General features: G+C 36.2%; 1 protein-coding gene and 1 pseudogene across 2 annotated transcripts in view; both read left to right on the forward strand.

Moving 5' to 3' along the window:
- ATG4C (autophagy related 4C cysteine peptidase) overlaps window positions 1-21,922 on the forward strand; it is a 95,542-nt gene that overhangs the window by 37,433 nt on the left and 36,187 nt on the right. For both annotated transcript variants that reach the window (XM_042952005.1, XM_042952004.1), the window contains 4 exons: window positions 3,003-3,086; window positions 14,736-14,969; window positions 17,531-17,861; window positions 19,798-19,868. In XM_042952005.1, coding sequence (XP_042807939.1) covers window positions 3,003-3,086; window positions 14,736-14,969; window positions 17,531-17,861; window positions 19,798-19,868 — 720 coding nt within the window. The remainder of the gene's footprint in view (window positions 1-3,002; window positions 3,087-14,735; window positions 14,970-17,530; window positions 17,862-19,797; window positions 19,869-21,922) is intronic.
- LOC122228862 lies at window positions 11,871-12,045 on the forward strand (annotated as a pseudogene).

Below are 21,922 nucleotides of genomic sequence, written 5' to 3' on the forward strand. Positions count from 1 at the left end.
ACTTAAAGGTAAACAACAGGGGAGATTAAGATACAAAATAAGAATATATTCTTCAGTATGAAGAATTCTGGTGAATATATATTTTTCAATATGTATAAGAAGAACTTATTAATATAATTTTATTCATGGCTCCTTCCTATACTCCAGGCTCTGTTATCCCATGTCTCTATGGATTTTATATCCTTCATTTTTTGTCTGTGTGTGCCATGGTATCCTGGTGCAGCATCAACAAGCTAGGGTAGAGGTAGTTGTGTTTCTTACAATACTTTTATAAAGATAAAATGAAAACTGGTCAACTAAAACCAAATAATTAAAAGAAAAAAAGAATATTCTATAGACTAGTCATTTGGCATACTGGCCTAATTCAGCTTTGACATGCCTGTGGAAAAAGAGAGGAAAATGGCTGGGCCTTATGAGAAGTCCTGAGCCTTCTTATGTACCTAGCATCATGGAGTATTAAAATAAGTCAGTCTATTATGAGGGTTAGGTCCTGCCAGGATTTGCACAGGAAGTGTAAGAGTGAGAGAGTATGCACCATATGAGTGATGGTTGAGCTTTAAAGCACTGTATATCTGTGCTCAAGTAAAATGTGGATCCTTGCAATGCCCCAGGCTCTTAAGAATCAGACTCACAACTTCTCTTTTCTTGAGGAAGGATTGGTGAATGGTAAGACGGGGTAGGCAGAGGCTAGAGCATAGGGAGAAAGAGAAGTTCCTCCTTGAAGATTGTTTCCTTTTATTTGAAGTTGTTTTTGTGAAGTTCTTAGAATTTGCTTTAGAAATACTGCCTTTAGAGGGGGAGGGAGTTATTACTATTTGGGGGTTAGAATCATTTTCGTACAGTACTAACAATTCTAAGAGATAATGTTTGTTTGTAAGGTGCCTAGCCTAGTTCCTGGTATAGAATAGGATCAGTAAATACCATTTTCCCACTGGAGTTCAGAGAAGAGCATCAGAGCCAGGTGGGAAAAAGAAAAACTGGCTTAGAAGTGCACACAGGAGGGTGTGGAGCCTGCTTAAGATTCTCTTCCCTTCCTCCCTCTGCTCCTCCCTGGCTCACACTCACTCACTCTGCAGACACACACACACACACACACACACACACACACACACACACACGAGCTGTAAGAAGTAGATAGGCTCATATTGGGGAGGATATCTTTGTCATGGGATAGTATGAGCCAAACAGCAAAGCCCACTTTGAGTATAGGTGAAAAGTAGTGGAAAAGATGACTGTAAACGTAATTTGTATCATATTTTGGAATGTCTGTAGTATCACTGAGAAGTTCATAATAAATCTGTTAAGTAGTGAGTCACTGAGGATGGTTTTTGAGCAGAAGAGTTATCTATTCAAAGCTGAGCCACAGGGAGATTAATTTGGCAGTGACATGTGGCATATGCTAGAATGAGGAAAAACTGATGACACAGAAACCGTTTTGGAGAGTACTGCAGAAATCCAAGTAAAGGAAAACCCGATTCATATATTTATTTGCCATTCTTCCTTTTCTCTAGCAAATTCAAATACTTGCATCATCTTTATTATGAATACATATTTCTATTTCTTTTTTGTATTCATTTGTATTAAAGTACTTTGAGGAGCACTTTTGTAAAAAGTCACTTATTTTACATTTTCTAAAAACTTTTCAATATAAATGGCAGATAGTCTACTTAAGAGTAGACCTAAGTCTGTTGGCTCCCAATTTCAGATTCTTTCTGTTTATATGCTCTTGCATGTTAGGAGCTGCTTTTAAGTCTATCCTTAGCAGTCAGGAATTTCATATACTTAGGAATACTCAGGAATATAATGGGCAAGTGTTTTTCTCAGGAAATTAAGAACTATTAATGGCATCATAAAAAACCAAGAGGATAGATGCTACAGTTTCGCAGGAATAAAACTTAAAGAATTTGCAACTGTAGTTGGGAATTGGGGATTTGGAGGTGGAAATGGAAATGAGGATCTCTGAAAGCTCTATTCACTATTTTCAGACATCCTCAGGTGGCTGAAATGATGGGGTTATACATTTACCTAGGAAACTTCAGGGATTCACATTTATCACAAGCAGTAGTGGACTGTGTTACCTTTTCCCTAAATTACCTCATTGGAATACTCAATTACTTTAAATATTTTAATTATCTAAAATGGAAGGAAAGACAAGAAATTGGTAACATTTGTTGCATGTGGGAGAAAGAAGCTAATGTCAGAGAAACTGGAGTAGAATTTGTACTGTTATTTTTAAAAGTAACTTTTGTTTTTTTTTAAATGTTTATTTATTTTTGGGAGAGAGAGTGCATGTGCGCACAAGTGAGGAGAGGCAGAGAGAGAGAGGGGGAAAGAGGATCCCAAGTAGGCTCTGCACTGACAGCAGTGAGCCCTAAGCAGCCTCGAACTCATGAACTGCAAGATCATGACCTGAGCTGAAGTCAGATGCTCAACTGACTAAGCCACCTAAGGCACTCCTATATTGTTATTTTATTTTATTTGTAATTTTTAATTTTTACTTGAGAGAAAAGAGAGAGTGCACACAGGGGAGAGGGGCAGAGGGAGAAAGAGAGAGAGTCCCAGGCAGGCTCCACACTCAGTGTGGAGCCTGATGTGGGGCTTGATCCCACAGCCCTGAGATCACGACCTGAGCCAAGAGTTGGACACTCAACCAACTAAGCCACTGAGGTGTCTCCAGAATTTGTACCTTTTAAGTTTTATACCATAAGATCATTGTGGGGAAAAAAAGAACATTGTGACCTGTTTGAAAACAAATTAAAATTAAGTTCTTTTCTTTCTCATGTTCTTTACATGATGGAGTGTGTTTAAAATACTTAACTGTATTTGAAGGTAGCATAAATGACCTGTATTTTCAGTTCTTTGTCCATATATTTTGCTATTCTTGCAAAAAACTGCATGTTCATAGTTTAGAATTGATGATTTGAAATAAAATAAAATAAAATGCTACACTTTTAGCCTGAAATCCTTTAATTGCAAAACTGTTTTTCTCTTTTCTTGTTTAGGTTGGGTGTTGAAAACAAAGACATATTTTAGTAGAAATTCCCCTGTATTGTTGCTTGGAAAATGTTACCATTTTAAATATGAAGGTAAGTGCTAAATTTGTAACCCATTTAAAAATCTTTGTATTCCTTTATTGTGTAACAGTTTTCATTGTTTTATTTCCAGATCAATCTACTTTTGGCATATTTTTTTTTGTTTTTTGCTTCTTTTTTATTGTAAAATAATAACAGAATTTACCTTCTTAATAATTTTTTTATATTTATTTATTTATTTATTTTGAGAGAGAGAGATGAAGAGTTCTGGAGATATATGGTGGTAATTTTATTAGCACAACATTGTGAAATTGTGAATGTATTTAAAACCACTGAAATGTATGTACACTTAAAAATTATTAAGTGTGCATGTATGTGTGCAAGAGCGAGAAAAGGCAGAGAGAGAGGGAGGGAGAATCCCAAGCAGGATCTGTGCTGTCATCATGGAGCCCGATGTCAGCATAGAGCTTGATCCCATGAACTGTGAGATTATGACCTGAGCCGAAATCAAGAGTTGGATGCTTAACCAACTGAGCCACCCAGGTGCCCCATACCATCTTAATAATTTTTTTAAAAAACTTTAATGTTTACTTATTTTTGAGAGAGAGAGAACGAGAGAGAACGAGTAGGGGAGGGGCAGAGAGGGAGGGAGACACAGAATCCAAAGCAGATTCTGGGCTCTGAGCTGTCAGCACAGAGCCCGATGCAGGGCTCGAACCCACGAACCATGAGATCATGACTACAGCTGAAGTCGGATGCCTAACAGACTAAGACACCCCAGTGCCCCAACTTTTTTTCTTCATGTTTTATTTATTTTTGACAGAGAGTGAGTAAGGAAGGGGCAGAGAGAGAAGAGAGACAGAGGATCCCAAGGAGGTTCCACACTGTCAGCACAGAATCTCATGGGGAGCTTGAACTCATGAATTGCGAGATCATGATCTGAGCTGAAATCAAGAGTCAGACCCTTAACCAATTGACCATTCTACTTTTTATGCCTCTGTTTTGGCATATTTCTTTTAAGAACGTGTATTTTGTGTAACATAATGTATTGCCATATGGTTTGGGTTTCTAGTAAACTCTTTGAGGATGAGAATCATGACACCTTTTGTTATATCCCTCACAGTTTTGGACTTATGAGTGTTAGTTAAATATTACTTGAATTGATATCATAATATTCTTTATCAAGTTTTCTGATGATAACTTTAAAGTATATGCTAATATGAATGGACATTTTTCCAAAGAAGACATTCAGATGGCTAACAAACACATGAAAAGATGTTCAGTATCACTCATCATCAGGGAAATACAAATCAAAACCACAATAAGATACCACCTCACACCTGTCAGAATGGTTAAAATGAACTCAGAAAACCACAGATGTTGGCAAGGAGGCAGAGAAAGGGGAACACTTTTGCACTGCTGGTGGGAATGCAAACTGGTACAGCCACTCTGGAAAACAGTATGGAGGTTTCTCCAAAAATTAAAAATAGAACTACCCTACAACCCAGCAATTGTACTACTAGGTATTTATCCAAAGGATACAAAAATGCTGATTCGAAGGGGCACATGCACCCTAATGTTTATAGCAGCACTATCAACAATAGCCAAAGTATAGAAATGGCCCAAATGTCCATCAACTGATGAATGAATAAAGAAGATGGTATATATACACTGTGGAATACTATCTGGCAATCAAAAATAATGAAATTTTGCCATTTGTAACAACATGGATGGAACTAGAGTATATTAATGCTAAACGAAATAAGGCAGTCAGAGAAAGACAAATGCTGTATGAATTCACTCATATGTGGAATTTAAGAAACAAAACAGATGAACATAGGGGAAGGGAAGGAAAAACAAGATAAAAACAGAGAGGGAGGCAAACCATAAGAGACTCTTAAATACAGAGAACAAACTTAGGGTTGCTGGAGGGGAAGTGGGTAAGAGAATGGGCAAACGGGTGCTGGGCATTAAGGAGGGCACTTGTTGGGATGAGCACTGGTTGTTATATGTAAGTGATGAATCACTGGGTTCTACTCCTGAAACCAATACTATACTATATGCTAACTAACTTGAATTTAAATAAATAAGTTAAATGAAAAAGATTGAGAAAAAGAAGTGTATGCAAATAATTTAAAGTGTCACCTTGGTTAACCTGAAAATGGTAGATTTTCCAATTCTTTTTTTTTTTAAGTTTATTTATTTTGAGAGAGAGTGAGCATGATTGGGGGAGGGGCAGAGAGAGAGAAGAGAGAGAGAATCCCAAGCAGGCTCCCCTCTGTCAGTGCAGAGCCAGATATGAGGCTCTATCCCATGAACTGTGAGATCATGACCTGAGCTGAAATCAAGAGATGGAGGCTTAACCGTTGCCCCAGGTGCCCCAGATTTTTGAATTCTTTAAAAAAAAATTTTTTTTTTTAACATTTATTCACTTTTGATGGAGACACAGAGTGTGAGCAGGGGAGGGGCAGAAAGAGAGGGAGACACAGAATCTGTAGCAGGCTCTCGGCTCTGAGCTGTCAGCACAGAGCCCAATGCAGGGCTCAGACCCATCAACTATGAGATCATGACCTGAACTGAAGTCAGATCCTTAATCAACTGAGCCACCCAGGTGCTTCCAGACTTTCCAATTCTTAAGGATGTTCTAATTTCTGAAATTATTGACTTATTTTGATGTTTTTGAGTTTCTACATATGCCCATCCTTTTAATAATTATGTATTTTTCTTTTAACAATTTATGTCACTTAATGAATGCCTTGTGTTAGGCATCATGCTAAGCTCTTTGTGAAGTGCCTTTAATTCTCACAGCAAGCCTACAAGTTTGATTCAAGTATCTTATGAGTATGAAACAGGAGCTTAGAGAAGTTAAATAATTTGTCCAATGTCACACAGGTATTAAATGGCACAGCTGTAATTTAAACCAAGACTGTGTCTCACTTTACTCCTGGCTTTTTTTCTACTATACGTCTGTCCTTGGTTTTGTGTGTAGGAGTATGTGTGTGCATGTGTGTATGTGTGTGTGTGTGTAAGAGAGAAGGAAAGAACGTGTGTGAGAATATGTCATTATCAAGGCTTTTATTTTTGGTTGACTTATTTTGGCATCTCATTTATCAGCAATTTTCTAAAGCCTTGTAAATGTCTTGTAATGGTAACAGCTAACATTTATTGAGTATTTATAATGTGCCAGGTAGTATTTTAAGTAGTTCACATGCTTAACTCATTGAGTCCTCACAGCACTCTTTAAAAAAAAAATATTTTTTTAATGTTTATTTATTTTTGAGAGAGAGACAGAGTGTGAGCAGGTAACAGGTAGATAGAGAGGGAGACACAGAATCCGAAGCAGACTCCAGGCTCCGAGCTGTCAGCACAGAGCCCGACATAGGGCTCGAGCTCATGAACTGCAAGAACATGACTTGAGTCGAAGTCAGACACTTAACTGACTGAGCCACCCAGGCGCCCAAGTCCTCACAGCATTCTTGAAGGATGAGTAGGAAGGTGATAGATAAAGAAGGCATGCGTTTTAGATAAATAGAATGGCATGAAATATTAGAGAGTATATTTAACAAATAGCGAGATATCCAGTGCAGGTATGGTGGGAGAGAATTCTGGAAAGGATCAAATTATGGAGGAGCTTCTTGAATGCTGTGCTAAAGAGTTATGTGATTAAAAAAATTTTTTTTTTAATGTTTATTTATATTTGAGACCGTGCGAGAGACAGAGTGCAGGCAGTGGAGGGGCAGACAGAGGGAGACAATGAATCTGAAGCAGGCTCCAGGCTCTGAGCTGTCAGCCCAGAGACCAACGTGGGGCTCGAACTCACGAATCGTGAGATCATGACCTGAGCCGAAGTCAGACGCTTAACCGACTAGGCCACTCAGGCGCCCCTATGTCATTTGTTTATAGGCATGGGAGAGTATGGGCCTTGGAGTCAGATATTAAGTGCTTTTGAATTTTGGCTCTTTTTACTAATTAGTTGTTACTTTAGGCAAATTATTTAATCTTCCTAAGTATTAATGATAATTTTCATAAGGGCTTAGTGATGTGCCTGGTACACATAAGCATCCTAAATGGTATTATTATTCATGATATAAGAAATTGGAGAAAAAGTTATTAGAATTTTCAAAAATTTAATTTAGCTTTTCAAAGTAATCCTCTGCATTCAATTAGAATAAGAAATTAGAATTTCTTTTTAAAGATAGCATTGTATATTTTTTGGAAGAAGTACTTTGAACAGATCCTTGTAGTGGGTTCTTGAGCATCCTCAACTCTAGAGACAAAAAGTAAATGATAATAGGAGATATGAATGAGAGAAATAGAAGACTACAGTTGACCCTTGAACAAATGGGTTTGAACTTTACAGGTCCACTTGTAGGTAGATTTTTGCAATAAATATAGTACAGTCCTATAATTGTATTTTCCTTGTGATTTTCTTAATATTATTTTCTTTTCTCTAGCTTACTGTAAAAATACAGTATATAATACATATACAAAATATATGTTCATTGACTGTTTATGTTATCACATAAGGCTTCTGGTCAACAGTAAGCTATTAGTAGTTTAAGTGTTTGGGAACTCAAAAGTTCTATATGTGGATTTTTGACTACAGGGTTGGGGTTGGAACCCCTAATGCCCTGTTGTTCAAAGGTCAACTATAATTTGCTTTGTTTTAGGAATGGTGATACAGGGAAGGAGAAGGGTGTGGAGATCTAGAGGGAAAAAGGAGACGAGCTAGAAAGGAGGCTGCATGTCCACTGAAACACTGCCTTGTTGACATCACCTCATCTTAAGTAAAGTCAGTTAAGTGCATGAGATGCTTGATCTAAGAGGAGTTCTTTTGGAAAAGGAATGAATTTGACATCTGGAATGAAGAAGACAACTCATATTGCAGTAGCTGGTAGCAGGGAGGACCATTAAAACTTAAGCTATGGAGAATTAACAGAAATCTTGGGGGCTGGTTCTGGACTCCAACAGGTCACAAAATTTTGGCTTCAGCAAGTTTTTTAGGTTTTCAGAGAGACAGAAAGTGGGGTGCCCAGCCGACTTAACTACAATGATTGTTATTATCTTAGATTTCTGAGCAACAAAATGCCAAATTTCATTTAATTATTTTCAGTGATCACATATTGAGAATGTACTGTTTAGGACATTATCTTGCCCAGAAGAAGCACATGGTAGTCATAATAAATACATTCTTTGTTAGAATAACTGATAGAATGACTGGGAGTCAGTTAACAGGCAAGATATAATGACTCTGATAGAGGGTAGTGGAAATGGAAAGGAGGGGATGGATGTGAGATATTATAAAATAGAATCAATAGTATCTAACTATTGGTTTTGGTAACGTGAGAGAGGAGATAAAGAAGACTTAAAAACTACTATCTTGGGGGCACGTGGGTGGCTCAGTTCATTAAGTGGCTGACTCTTTTTTTGCTTTTTTAAATTATTATTTTTTTACATTTTATTTATTCTTGATAGAGACAGAGCACAAGTGGGGGACGGGCAGAGAGAGACAGAGACACAGAATTGGAAGCAGGCTCCAGGCTCCGAGCTGTCAGCACAGAGCCTGACACGGGGCTTGAACTCACAAACTACGAGACCATGACCTGAGCTGAAGTCAGACGCTTAACCAACTGAGCCACCCAGGCGCTCATAAGTTGCTGACTCTTGTTTTCTGCTCAGGTCATGATCTCACAGTTCCTGAGTTCGAGCCCCAGACTGGGCTCTGTACTGACAGTGCGAAGACTGCTTGGGAGTCTCTCTCTCCTTCTCTGTCTCCTTCTCTCTCTCACAAAATAAATAAACTTAAAAAAAACCCCGAAAAACACTCCACTATCATCTTGGATGATAGGTAGTGTCAGTAACCAAATGGTATACTAAAGGAATCATGGGTTTGGGCATATATGTAGTGTTTGAAGTAGACTGCTTAGAAATGAACAATCTGAAGTAGGCTGTTGAGAATTGATTTGTAGTTATTTTCAAAGAGGTGGCATTTGAGGCCAATGGATAAGGTCACATTGATTGAAAGTGTAGGTGGAGAATATCCATCTTTAAGGATATCCTGATGAAGAAGAATTAGTGAATGAAATTAAGAAGATATAGACAATATAGAGGACAAAACCCCACTATGGTGTATTATCAGAGACCAAAGGAAAGAGATTTTCAAGAAGAAAGAGTTGGACAAAGTGCCTAATGCTCAAAAAAGAGGTTAAGTAGGAAATAGCCTCAGTAGAGGATCTAGGATTTGTTAATGAGAAATTGCTGATGACTTACTTATATCAAGTTGGTGTGCTGTTGGTTTTTGTGCTATGTCTACTGTTTTTAGGGATCTGTGTTGCTCCAGATCTTGCCAGGGTTATACCTAAATGTTGTGGAAATAAGATCCCAGAATTTGGAATTTTTTGAATCATAACTTTTATTAAATGCACAAAGAAATGAGGAGTTACATAGAAGCATATTACTTTTTTTTTTCTTATTAACTAGACCCCATGCCCCATGTGGGGCTTGAACTTACGACCCTGAGATAAAAGTTGCATGCTCTACTGACTGACCAGCTAGGTGCCCCTACAGAGATATATTACTTAATTCTAGAAATTTGAACACTTTTTAGATGTCATTCTATTATTGATTGATATTGAAAGTATTTTTTCTGACCACAATAGAAGTGGATTAAAAATCACTAAATAATATAGTAATATGATGGGGCACCTGGGTGGCTCAATAAGTTAAGCGTCTGACTTCAGCTCAGGTCATGATCTCGCAGTTCATGAGTTCGAGACCTGCGTCAGGCTCTGTGCTGTCAGCTCGGAGCCTGGAGCCTGCTTCAGATTCTGTGTCTCCCTCCCTCTCTGCCCCTCCCCTGCTTGTGCTCTGTCTCTCAAAAATAAATAAAAATTTCAAGAAATTAAAAAAAATAATATAGTAATATGCTATATACACTATAATGACAAAAAACTAGAAACAAACCAAATGTCTATCAATAATAATTTGTGGTAATTCATACAGTGGAATATTATACAGCAATAAAAATAAACCAGAACTACCTATAACAACATGGACAAATCTTAAAAACACAATTTTGAAAGCCATAAGCAAGTAATAGAAGCAAAATAGTTTGATTCCATTTTCAAAAGGGTCAGAAACAGGAAATATAAAATCATCAGGGACACTGAGATAATGGGGTTTTGTTTTTGGCATAAAAGGGCTAACATTGGGAAGAAGCAAACAGATTAAAAATTACTCAAATACCATGAGTTCGCTCATATGTGGAAATTAAGAAAACAAAACAAATGAACAAAGGAAAAAAGAGACCAAAAAAACCAGAATTAAATACAGATAACAAACTGATGGTTCCCAGAAGGGAGGTGGGTGGGGAGGGGGGGAGTTGGGTAAAATAGGTGAAGGAGATTAAGAATACACTTACTGTGATGAACACTGAGTAATGTGTACAGTTGTTGAGTCATTATATTATATACCTGAGACTAATAGAACATCATATATTAATTATATTTGAATTAAAAGTTAAGTAAATAAATAAAAAAATTACTCATAATGTATTTTTCTTGTTGAGTACAATTTTGTTATCCTCCATAAAAGGGTATACACAGGGGCTGGGTGGCTCAGTTGGTTGAGTGTCTGACTTCGACTCAGGTCATGATCTCGTGGTTTGAGAGTTCAAGTCCTACATCAGGCTGGCTGTAGTCAGCGCAGAGCCTGCTTCAGATCCTCTGTCCCTCTCTCTCTGCTCTTCCTCCTTTCCCCTGCTTGCACTCTGTCTCTCTCTCAAAAAACAAAAACAAAAATGGTGTATACACAGGGTTTTTATCTTCTCTGTAAATGCACAACTCATAATTTCAAAAAAAAGATTTAATATAAAATTATTAAAACAATAAAAATTCACTATTTGTAATAAATAATACAGACCTAAGCATTCAACTTTGGCTCAGGACATGATCTCATGGTTTGTGAGTTCGAGCCCTGCATCTGGCTCTCTACTGTCAACATGGAGCCTGCTTTGGATCCTCTGTTCCCCTCTCTCTTTCTCCATCCTCTGCTCTCTTTCTGTTTCAAAAATCAACAAACATTAAAAAAAAAGAAAGAAAGAATACAAAGAAGAAAAATTTTTCTTCCATTGGATTCTGTCATATCTGTCATATATCCTATCTTTGTACTGAAACAGACACATGCTACTTTAAGGAGTAATAGGTGAAGATAAGGCCAACATGCTGAGATTTAGCAGAGTGGGACGATGAATAGAACAGGAGTCCTAGATGTCACAGAGGCACTGAATTAACCAACCTAGAGCCATCCCTACATAGGACTTCTGTTTGTGTATGGTAATACATCCCCTTATTGTTGAAGCTATTTTGAAATGCATCCATTAGCAACCTTTCTAATTTGGTCTACTTCTGTAGTTTTGTAGCAGCCTATATTTCTGCTTCACCACAAATATCATAATGGGATTAACAACTTTTATACTTTTGTTTAATGTTTCTCATCTGCTGGACTGTAAGCTCCTTGAGAGTAAGGACGGTGCCTCTCATACTTTCAGTGTTAACTCCAGTGCCTGGTGCATAATAAGGCTCTCAATAAATATTTGTGGAGTAAATTAATAATCTTGTTCATCAAATCCCCTATTAATGAATACTTAAGTTGTTTCCAACTTTTTATTTCAGTAAAGCTACATTAAACATCCTTATACATGTGTTCACACATACAGAGAACTTCTCTATGATAAACATTTAAATTTACAACCTCTTCATGAGAAATTTGAGAGTACTTAGAAAAATTGAAAATATATACATTTTAGGACCCAGCAATTTGACTTTTAAATATTTACTTATCGCTTCTCGGCCTTTTGGCTAAGATCAAGTGTAGTAAATATTTACTTACTTTATCCCATATCTGATAATTACAAGAACTGTAGTCTTTGAGGATTCAATTTCACAATTTTTTTTACTTATGATTCTCATATTAGCTTGTTTAATTGTGATAGTCAGCCTTGACTGAACCCTCAATGTTACTAGCAGTTTTCTTCTATTTCTTTTATCAGCTTTCGTTTCATTTTTTTGTTGTGGTTCTTTGAGACTTTGTTCATAAAGCTCTGATCTCATGTGTCTCCAGAGCATCATAGAAAACAAAAGCAAAGCAAAGCAAAACAAAACAAAACCTTCTTCCTTTGGCTCCATTTATCTTACATTCACCTGACAAATGTTTATTGCACATCTGCTATGGACTGAACTCTGTACTAGGTGCTGAAGATTCAGGGGTGCATAAGATAAAATATTCCTTCTCTTGTAATATACCTGAAATTTGGAAAAGGGTAAGATATAGATAAATATTATAGATATAATTAATTAAGAAAATTAAGAAAAGAGGGGCGCTGGGGTGGGTCAGTCAGTTGAGCAGCTGACTCTAGATTTCAGCTCAGATCTGCAGGATTGAGCCCCAAGTTGGGCACTGCACTGACAGTGTAGAGCCTGCTGGGATTCTCTCTCTCCCTCTCTCACTGCCCCTCCCCTGCTTGTGCATGTGCTCTCTCTCTCAAAATAGACAAACATTAAAAAAAGACTGAAAAGTCAGAAAGTGGAATAGCAGAGGTAGTATTATTATAGTGGAAAGTCAACAGGACGATAAAGTTCAGTTAGTACTAGCAATTTTCCAATTTTTTTAGTAAATTTTAAATTTAGAGTAAATTTAGAGTAATTTTAGAGACTAGGTTTTTAAAAATATTTATTTTGAGAGAGAGAGAGAAAGTGAACACATGTGGGAGAAGGGCAGAAAAAGAGGGAGAGAGAATCCTAAGCAGTCTCTGCGCTGACTGCACAGAGGCTGATGTGGGTTTGATCTTATGAACCATGAGATCATGACCTGAGTAGAAATCAACAGTCAGATGCTTAACCCACTGAGCCACCCACGTGGCCCAAGACTAGATCTTAAAAGAATAAAGAATTAATTACTTCATCAAGGTAGGAGATTAGGAATTATGTTTGGCAAGCCTCAGGATGATGTGTGAGTTATGTACTATTGTGTCAAATTTCAAACAAATTTGAATGTCTCTAAAGTAGAACTTTTGGGGGCACCTAGGTGGTTCAGTTGGTTCAGCATCTAACTATTGATTTCAGACTCATGGTTTGTGGGTTTGAGCCCTTAGTCGGGCTCTGTGGGGGGCAGCGCCAGAGACTGCTTGGGATTTTCACTCTCTCCTTCTCTCTCTGCCCCTCCCCTGCTCCCGCACTCTCTGTCTCCTTTTCTAAATAAATAAAAAAACGTAAAAAATTTTTTTCTTTAAAGTAGAAAGTTTGGATATATTTGTAGTGCCATGTTCAATTTCCATGCATCTTTATTTGTAATTAACTTCAAACTCAAATATTGAGAGAAATTCATTGATATTGGGGGCTTCTCAGTCCTTCTTTTTATTGTCACTGAAACTGTATGCCACAACTTAGCACCATTAATCTGAATATTATGAAGGTTAGGTGATTGTAATTTTTTCAGAATGAGTTTGAAGAGGGATAGGTGAGCAAGGATAAAGAAAAAAGCATGATAAAATTGCTTTAATATCCTGCAGAAGGGCATTGGAAATTGAACTCCTTGGAATTGAGAGTTTAGGCAGATTTATCTATCCACCTGTCCACCCACCCAAACCAAGCAACATTTATTAGGATTTACTTGTGTTACGCAGTGTGCTACATGTTGAGGTTGTAAACATGACTAAATATACTCTCTAGGAGTAATCAAGGAATGTCAGTTCATTTTGAGAGAGTAATCAAGGAATGTCAGTTCATTTTGAGCACTAGTGTTTTGTAGATTATTGGGCAAACAGTAACTGTAGTTTTCACATAGAAATTCTGTTGTTTTTTTTTTAAAGCTTATTTATTTATTTTGAGAGAGAGACAGAGAGAGTGCACGCATGAGCAGGATAGGGACAGAAAGAGGAGGAAGAGAGAGAGAATCCCAATGCGGGGCTTGATCTCACAAACCGAGATCACGACCTGAGCTGAAATCAAGAGTCAGACGCTTAACCAACTGAGCCACCTAGGCGCCCCTCACATAGAAATTGTATTACAGACAATCAATTTGAAAAGGCCTTTTAAAATGACATATGTGGGTGGCAGCAGTTTTTAAAAAATTGTATTTCAACATGAAAGGATAACTGTATATTTAGGAATTTTATATTCTTACTCTTTAGCTTCTTAGTTTTGATTTTATAATTTGAGTATAAATATTCATGGCAATAAATACAGTGTGCACATTTTATTTGATTTTAAGAATCAGCTTATGTGATTATATTCATTTTACATATTGACAAATCATGATATTTTATTTGCAAATCTCATTTTAGAGAGCACTAATATCTACATCCTGAGCCAAATGAGGCAAAAAGAAAAGGTATTTTAATATTATCCCCTCATAAAAGAGTTGATTATATTCAGAATATAGGATATTATTATTAACAACAATATTACTGATGATACTTTATATTAGCTAGTTCTAGAGTGTACAAGACATTTCAGCATCCATTCTCATTTGATTTTCATAATAGCCTGATTAGGCAGAATAACATTTATCTTCATTTAAATTGAAAAAAAAGTATTAGAAAAATTATAATATACTTCCTATCTTATGGACAGTAAGGGAACATAATATCATTATTGATTTTTCTTTGCATATATTTAGACTATATTTTATGTTTTTATTTTGTAGATGAAAATAAACTGTTACCTGCAAGATCAGGATGTACAATAGAAGATCATGTAATTGCGGGAAATGTAGAAGAATTTCGTAAAGATTTCATTTCAAGAATATGGCTGACCTACAGGGAAGAATTTCCTCAAATAGAAGGCTCAGCTCTGACAACAGACTGTGGTTGGGGCTGTACATTAAGAACTGGCCAGATGCTATTGGCTCAAGGACTCATACTACACTTTCTTGGTAGAGGTAAATCAAATCTGTTTTTGGGGGGATTTTTGTTTGTCTTCTTAAATTTGGACTCCAGCTTGCAAACTGCATAAAATTTACTTTGGTTAATTTCTTGACTCCCTTGTTTCTTCTAAAAGTTGTAACTAATCTAGCATATTCCATCTCTACTGAACTAAGCTAGGTATGACTTATACGTAAGTATAAGTTTTTAGTAGTCTTTGGAGTTTGTTGTTATTACTTAGTTCTTTTTGATTGAACTCTCTGGATTATCTCCAGTTCAGTAAATCTTGGGCAGGTCAATACAGTGACTTTGAGCAGATAGTTGATATTTTTATATTATTTAAATCTTATATTTAAACTGGTTTATTTTCTCTCTATATATCAATAATGCTTTAAAATATTTTTATCTTTAGAAATATGATGATAATCAGTTAAACTGATTAGGCATATTCTTAATAAGGTCATCCTTGGGGCGCCTGGGTGGCGCAGTCGGTTAAGCGTCCGACTTCAGCCAGGTCACGATCTCGCGGTCTGTGAGTTCGAGCCCCGCGTCAGGCTCTGGGCTGATGGCTCGGAGCCTGGAGCCTGTTTCCGATTCTGTGTCTCCCTCTCTCTCTGACCCTCCCCCGTTCATGCTCTGTCTCTCTCTGTCCCAAAAATAAATAAAAAATGTTGAAAAAAAAAAAAATTTAAAAAATAAGGTCATCCTGCTTATATTATAGTCTCAAAAATGTCACTGATACTTAATTTACATATATCTATTTTTTAAAATGTGCCACCTTTCTTACCATTTCTACTAGTCCATTTTTTATAATTTGTACATTTGTAGGAAGATTTTAGTTTATGATTTTAGGCTATCATACATGGTTATTGCTAAGTGTTATCATATTTTAAAAGTGTTAGACAATTTCCCTGTAATGCATGGCAAATATTTAATAACCTTTCTGTAGGGATGATTGATGAGATTATTTAGAGAGAATGTTTATTCAAGAGTGGTATGGATAATACAAGGAAAAAGAATTTTTATAAACTTCTCTGGGATGATTTATTTGTAGTCGTATGCAATCAAGGGCAAGAATGGGGATATTTTTCACAGTCCTGACTATTTCTCTGAATCTGTGCCTCATTTTGTTAAAATTACATGTATTCTTGGAATTGTCTTGTCATTAAAAACAGTGAAGTAGTGAATGTAGTTGATTTTGGGGGGATCTTTGATCTTTAATGACTTCCATTTGTTAACTTTTCATTTACTAGAGAATTGATATTATGCCCTAAACAATGACTGAGTTATTCTTTTTTTTTTTTTAAACATTTATTTATTTATGAGAGACAGAGAGAGACAGAGCATGAGCAGGGGAGGGGCAGAGAGAAAGGGAGACACAGAATCCGAAGCAGGCTCTGGGCTCCAAGCTTTCAGCACAGAGCCTGATGCAGGGCTCGAACTCACAAACCGTGAGATTATGACCTGAGCCGAAGTCGGATGCTTAATTAACTGAGCCACCCAGGTGCCCCATGACTGAGTTATTCTGAAAGGACTATATGAGAAAAAAAAGAAAGAAAGAAAGAAAGAAATGTAAAACTTTCATGGTTAGACTTCTATTTTAACATATGATCAAAGAAAAATCCCCTTTCTGAAGTTATTCTCTCATGAACGTTAGTATGTTTATTGTGCCTTTGGGTAGTCAAAACTGGATATCTGATAAGCAGTACTGGTAAGGAGTACAAGAGTCCTCATTCCATTTCAGCACTGTCAAAGAAAAGAAAAGAAAGAAAAGTATTTTTCCAGAGTTGTTTATTTGTACCTGAGTTTACTATTTTTTTCTCTTTCATTTTGGTAATTTTTCCTGATCATATGTAATATATTCCCATTTTAGAAATTTTGGAAACAACAGGCAACTCCAGAGAATAATATTACCACTCAAAAGTAAACATTATCAATATTTTGACATACTTTCTGGGCTCATATCTTCCTTCCTTCCTTTCCTTCCACTTCCTTCCTTCCTCCCTTCCTTCCTTCCTCCCTTCCTTCCTTGAGAGAGAGAGAGACAGAGCATGGGAAGAGGAGAGCCAGGGAGAAAGGGAGACACAGAATCCAAAGCAGGCTTCAGGCTCTGAGCTGTCAGCACAGAGCCTGACGCAGGGCTCGAACTCATGAACCATGAGATCATGACCTGAGCCGAAGTTAGATGCTTAACCAACTGAGCCACCCAGGCGCCCCTCATATCTTTGGTTTTTTAAGCAGCTTTTTGGGATATAATCTACATAAATTCACTCATTTAAAATGAACAATTCAGTGGTTTTTAGTATGTTTACAGGGTTCTGCAACCATTACCATAACCTAATTTTAGGATATTTTCATCATCCTGAAAAGAAACCTCACACCCTTTGGTAGTCACTCCCAATACCCTGCTTGCCATGTGCAACGACTAATCTATTTTTTGTCTTTATAGCTTACCTACTTCTGAGTTTACTAGTGTAGTTTAGTAACCTATATGACTTTAAATGCGACATACTTCTTTTAGTAGAATTGTTAAAATCTGTTTAAAAGATCTGAACACCTTGCTTTGGAATTACTATAGCTTGGACCTGGCCTGATGCTTTGAACATTGAAAATTCAGACTCTGAATCATGGACTTCCAACACTGTAAAAAAATTTACTGCATCATTTGAAGCATCACTTTCAGGGGAAAGAGAACTCAAAACCCCAGCAGTTTCTCAGAAGGAAACAATCAGGAGATACTCTGATGATCATGAAATGCGAAATGAAATTTATCACAGGAAAATCATCTCTTGGTTTGGTGATTCCCCTTTGGCTCTCTTTGGTTTACACCAACTAATAGAATATGGAAAAAAGTCTGGGAAAAAAGCCGGAGACTGGTATGGACCAGCTGTGGTTGCTCACATTTTAAGGTAAAATTGCATTAAAATCTTTCATCTTATGACAGAGGTCCTTAGGCTCAGAGATACTGATTTTTGCAGTGTATATATATATATATATATATATATATATATATATATATATATATATATATATATATATATTTGGACCTTTTAAAGTCTTACTGTAGGAGAATGTTCATAAGGGAGCTTTCATTTGCTAATAGGGAAAAAACAAGACATTGGAACTCTAGTTATATTTATCTATGATAAATTTTTTTCTTTATATCTTTTTTCTTATATCATAGGTATAGATACCCAGGGTCTCTTTCTAACCAGGTTTTCATTAGACTGCCTTATTGGAATGTTCTAAAAACTAACAACTCTTTCAACCTTGGAACATGCATAACATTATAGTTTTTTTTTTTTTTTTTTTTTTTAATAGTGTAACCTGGGGGCTGTAATGTACTGATAGTGTAATGAAATGTCAAGAGCTAAAATTGATGTTTTCAGCATTTCTTTGCACATATCAAATTCTTGTGAATTGTAAATGTATGGGACTATTAATATTATAATTATACCATAGTAAAAGTAAAGGGTCTGTGACATTCAGAGTAGTTAGAAAAAAGTAGAAAGTCAAATTTCACTATACCTCAGCTCAGCTTTTTAGTGCCATTTATTTGGATACTGCTTAAATTTTTAAAAGAAAACTGCCTTATTTGTTGTGTGTCCCTTTATTGTTGTAAATGCAATCATTAATATGTTATCCAAATATAGTGTGTTTATGCAAATATAGTAAATTTAATCTATTTATAATCATATATAAATTTGAAATTATTATAAAGTTTCTTGCATATTAACAGGCTTTTATATTTTATAGGCCAGATGCTTACAATTGGAAATGTATTTGCCTAAAGTTATTAAATGTATTGTTAATAATAATATCAAGTCCCGCTTAGTGTGACATTTATAAAAGCATAATCATAAAAGCTTAGTTTCTACTTTTCAAGATAATATGTTCTATACCCCAGGGATTAAACACTTTTTCTGTAAAAGGCCTGATGGTAAATATTTTAGGCTTTGCAGACTATATATAAGGGCTCTGTTGCCCATTTTTCTTTTCTTTTCTTTTTTTTTTGTTTTACAACCCTTCACAATTGTAAAAACCATTCTTAGCTTGCAGGTTGTATGAAAACAGGCCACAGGTTGTATATGGTCTGAGGGCCATAGTTTGCCAATCTCTCTTCTAAATTAACACAAACATACATAATAAGGCATGTGAAATTAAAAAATTATAAAGATACAGTTAAATAAAAATTTTTATGTTTCTTCAATGTATGTAATTTCCTTTTAAAGATATTATTGTGACTTTTTTCATATATGCACCATTGAGAACATTATACTTGGAAATATTTTTCAATCTGCAGTTTTACTTACAGAATTCTAAGGCTCAAAATTAGGAAATTCATTTGTTCAAGTTATATAAGTTTTTGAATGAAGGGGGAAAAAAGTCATGCTATTTAAAGAAAGGAAAAAACTTTCCGAAGTGTAACAGAGGACAGCCATACAGTAATTCACTGCTAGTCAGTAATGTAAGTTAATATGATGTAAACCTTGAAGCATATTGTAATACTCTGGTTAGAAAATGTTTAATACAGCCAGGTGAGTGGTTGAGAGACATCCTTTTTGGGGGGCAGGGTTTACAGCTTTACACCCAAGAATTTTTTTTTACAGCTTTGGTAACTTCTATTTTAATGTCCTTTGAGTAATTTAGTGTAACACTCTACTTTGAAAAGACTGACCTGATTTTTGATACCATTCAGATGATAGTTTTGAAAGCAGACACTAAATGATAAATATAGGAAAGTAAGAAAAAAAAAATGATGGCTTTCTTTCCCCTTATATTAATTTTTTAGTGATTAACTGAAAATATTAGGCTTTTAAAGGATGATACTTGTTGTTTTCTTAGAAAAGCAGTTGAAGAAGCAAGACATCCTGATTTACAAGGAATAACTATTTATGTTGCACAAGATTGTACAGGTGAGGGATGTATATAATTCTAATTTTTATCTGTTTATTTGATTATACTTTTTAATTTAGACATAATTGGCATATAATATATTAGCTTCAGGTGTACAATATAATGATTCAAATTTGGATATATTGTGGAATGGTCACTACAGCAAGTCTAATTAACAACTGACACCATACATAGTTACAAAATTCTTTTTCTTGTGATAAAAATTTTTAAGACCTACTCTCAGCAACTTTCAAATATAACATGGTATTATTAACTTTAGTCTCCATTATATTCTCATGACTTCCTTATTTTGTAGCTAGAAGTTTGTACCTTTTGACCCCCCTTTACCCATGTCACCCTCCCCTCACTCCCTATCTCAGGAAACCAGCAATCTGTTCTCTGAAGGAAAAACTCATTTCCTTGGAGTGTATATTAGTTCAGAAGAGTCTGAGGTAAGGATGGTCATGTGTGTGCTGCCCCAGAAAAATTAGAGAATTTAAAGGTTTATAATTAGAAGCCATTACTGAGTATTTGGGAAGAGTAAGATGAAAGAATTAAAACATGGAAAGAACTATTGTTGCACTTTTGTACCTTTGGTTTAGACTGACTATGGAGATAGAGAAGCTACTGACAGAATTTGATAACTCATAACCTAAATTTGGAATTTAAAGGGAAGAACTGGGGCACAAGTGGCAGAATTTGTTAATCAGCTAACTGTGCAAGAGCAGAAGAGTTTGATTTTCTTCAACCAGGGAGTTTGAAAAAGCTTTTTTGTTGTTGAACAAAACAAAATAAAGTTTTGTCTATATTTGGTTCTACAAAATCTTCCCATTTTCTCTTGAACTATCCTATTTAGGCTGTCATGCCCATCACTCTACCCAAGCTGCTCTCATCAATAATTTAATCTTGCTAAATCCAGTGGTCACTTCTCAGTCCTCACATCACACAGTCTGCCAGCAGCATATGATACAGTTGACCACTTTTTCCTCCTAGTAATGTTTTGTTTCCTGAGTTTCTAGAATGCTACTCTTCAAGTTTCCGTCTACATATCCACTCCTTCAGTCTCCTTTGCTGGTTTTCCTTATCTCCCTGATCTCTGAAATTGTTGTGCTCAGCCTTTAGACCTCATCTCTTTTGTACACAGATTTGAATTCACCAGGTCTCATGGCTTTATAGGACCATCTATATGCTGTCAACTCCCAAGTTTATAGGACCTCTCACTAAATCCAGGCGTTTATATCCATAACTGCCTATTTATCCTCTCTGTTTGCATGTCTAATAGATAGCTGAAACTTAGCATGTCTAACACTGACTTACCGATTATCCTCCTATTTTTTCCCTTCTTATAGTTGTCTATGTCTTTGTAAATGGCACCTCTCTTACTCTTTTTACTTATACCAAAACCATTCAAACCACCTGACTCCTTTTTTTCCCTTTTGCATCTTGCATTTAACATATTAAGGAGTTCTTTGATTTACTGATCACTTTTAATCAGCTCCATATGACCATCCCATGACCATTCTCTATCTTCACAATGACTACCTTTGTTTGAGCCACCATCATTTCTTGCTAGATTTCTGCAATTGCTTTTTCTTTTTTTAATGTTTGTTTATTTTTGAGAGAGAGAGATTGAGGCAGAGAGAGGGAGACACAGAATCCAAAGCAGACTCCAGGCTCTGAGCTGTCAGAGCTGAGCCCAACATGGGGCTTGAGCTCACAGACCACAAGATAATGACGTGAGCCTAAGCTGGACACTCAACCAACTGAGCCACCCAGGCACCCCTCTGCAGTTGCTTTCTGTTTTTTGTGCTTCAGCCCTTACCTCTACAGTCTGTTATCAACACAGGAACCACACTGGTAAAGTGTAAGTCAGATTAGGACACTCCGTTTCTAAAAAACTCTTCAGTGGCTTCCCATCTCACTCAAAGTAAAAACTGCAATTTTTACAATACCCCTTACGAACTTCCCTCCAGAGACACAGGCCTCTTGGTCCCAGAGCATGCTGGCTATGCTTCTGCCTTAAGGCATTTGCATTGGCTGATATCTATACCTGGAATGCTCTTCCCCCAGGTAT

The sequence above is a fragment of the Panthera leo genome, chromosome C1 (assembly GCF_018350215.1).
Source record: "Panthera leo isolate Ple1 chromosome C1, P.leo_Ple1_pat1.1, whole genome shotgun sequence".
Taxonomy (NCBI): domain Eukaryota; kingdom Metazoa; phylum Chordata; class Mammalia; order Carnivora; family Felidae; genus Panthera; species Panthera leo.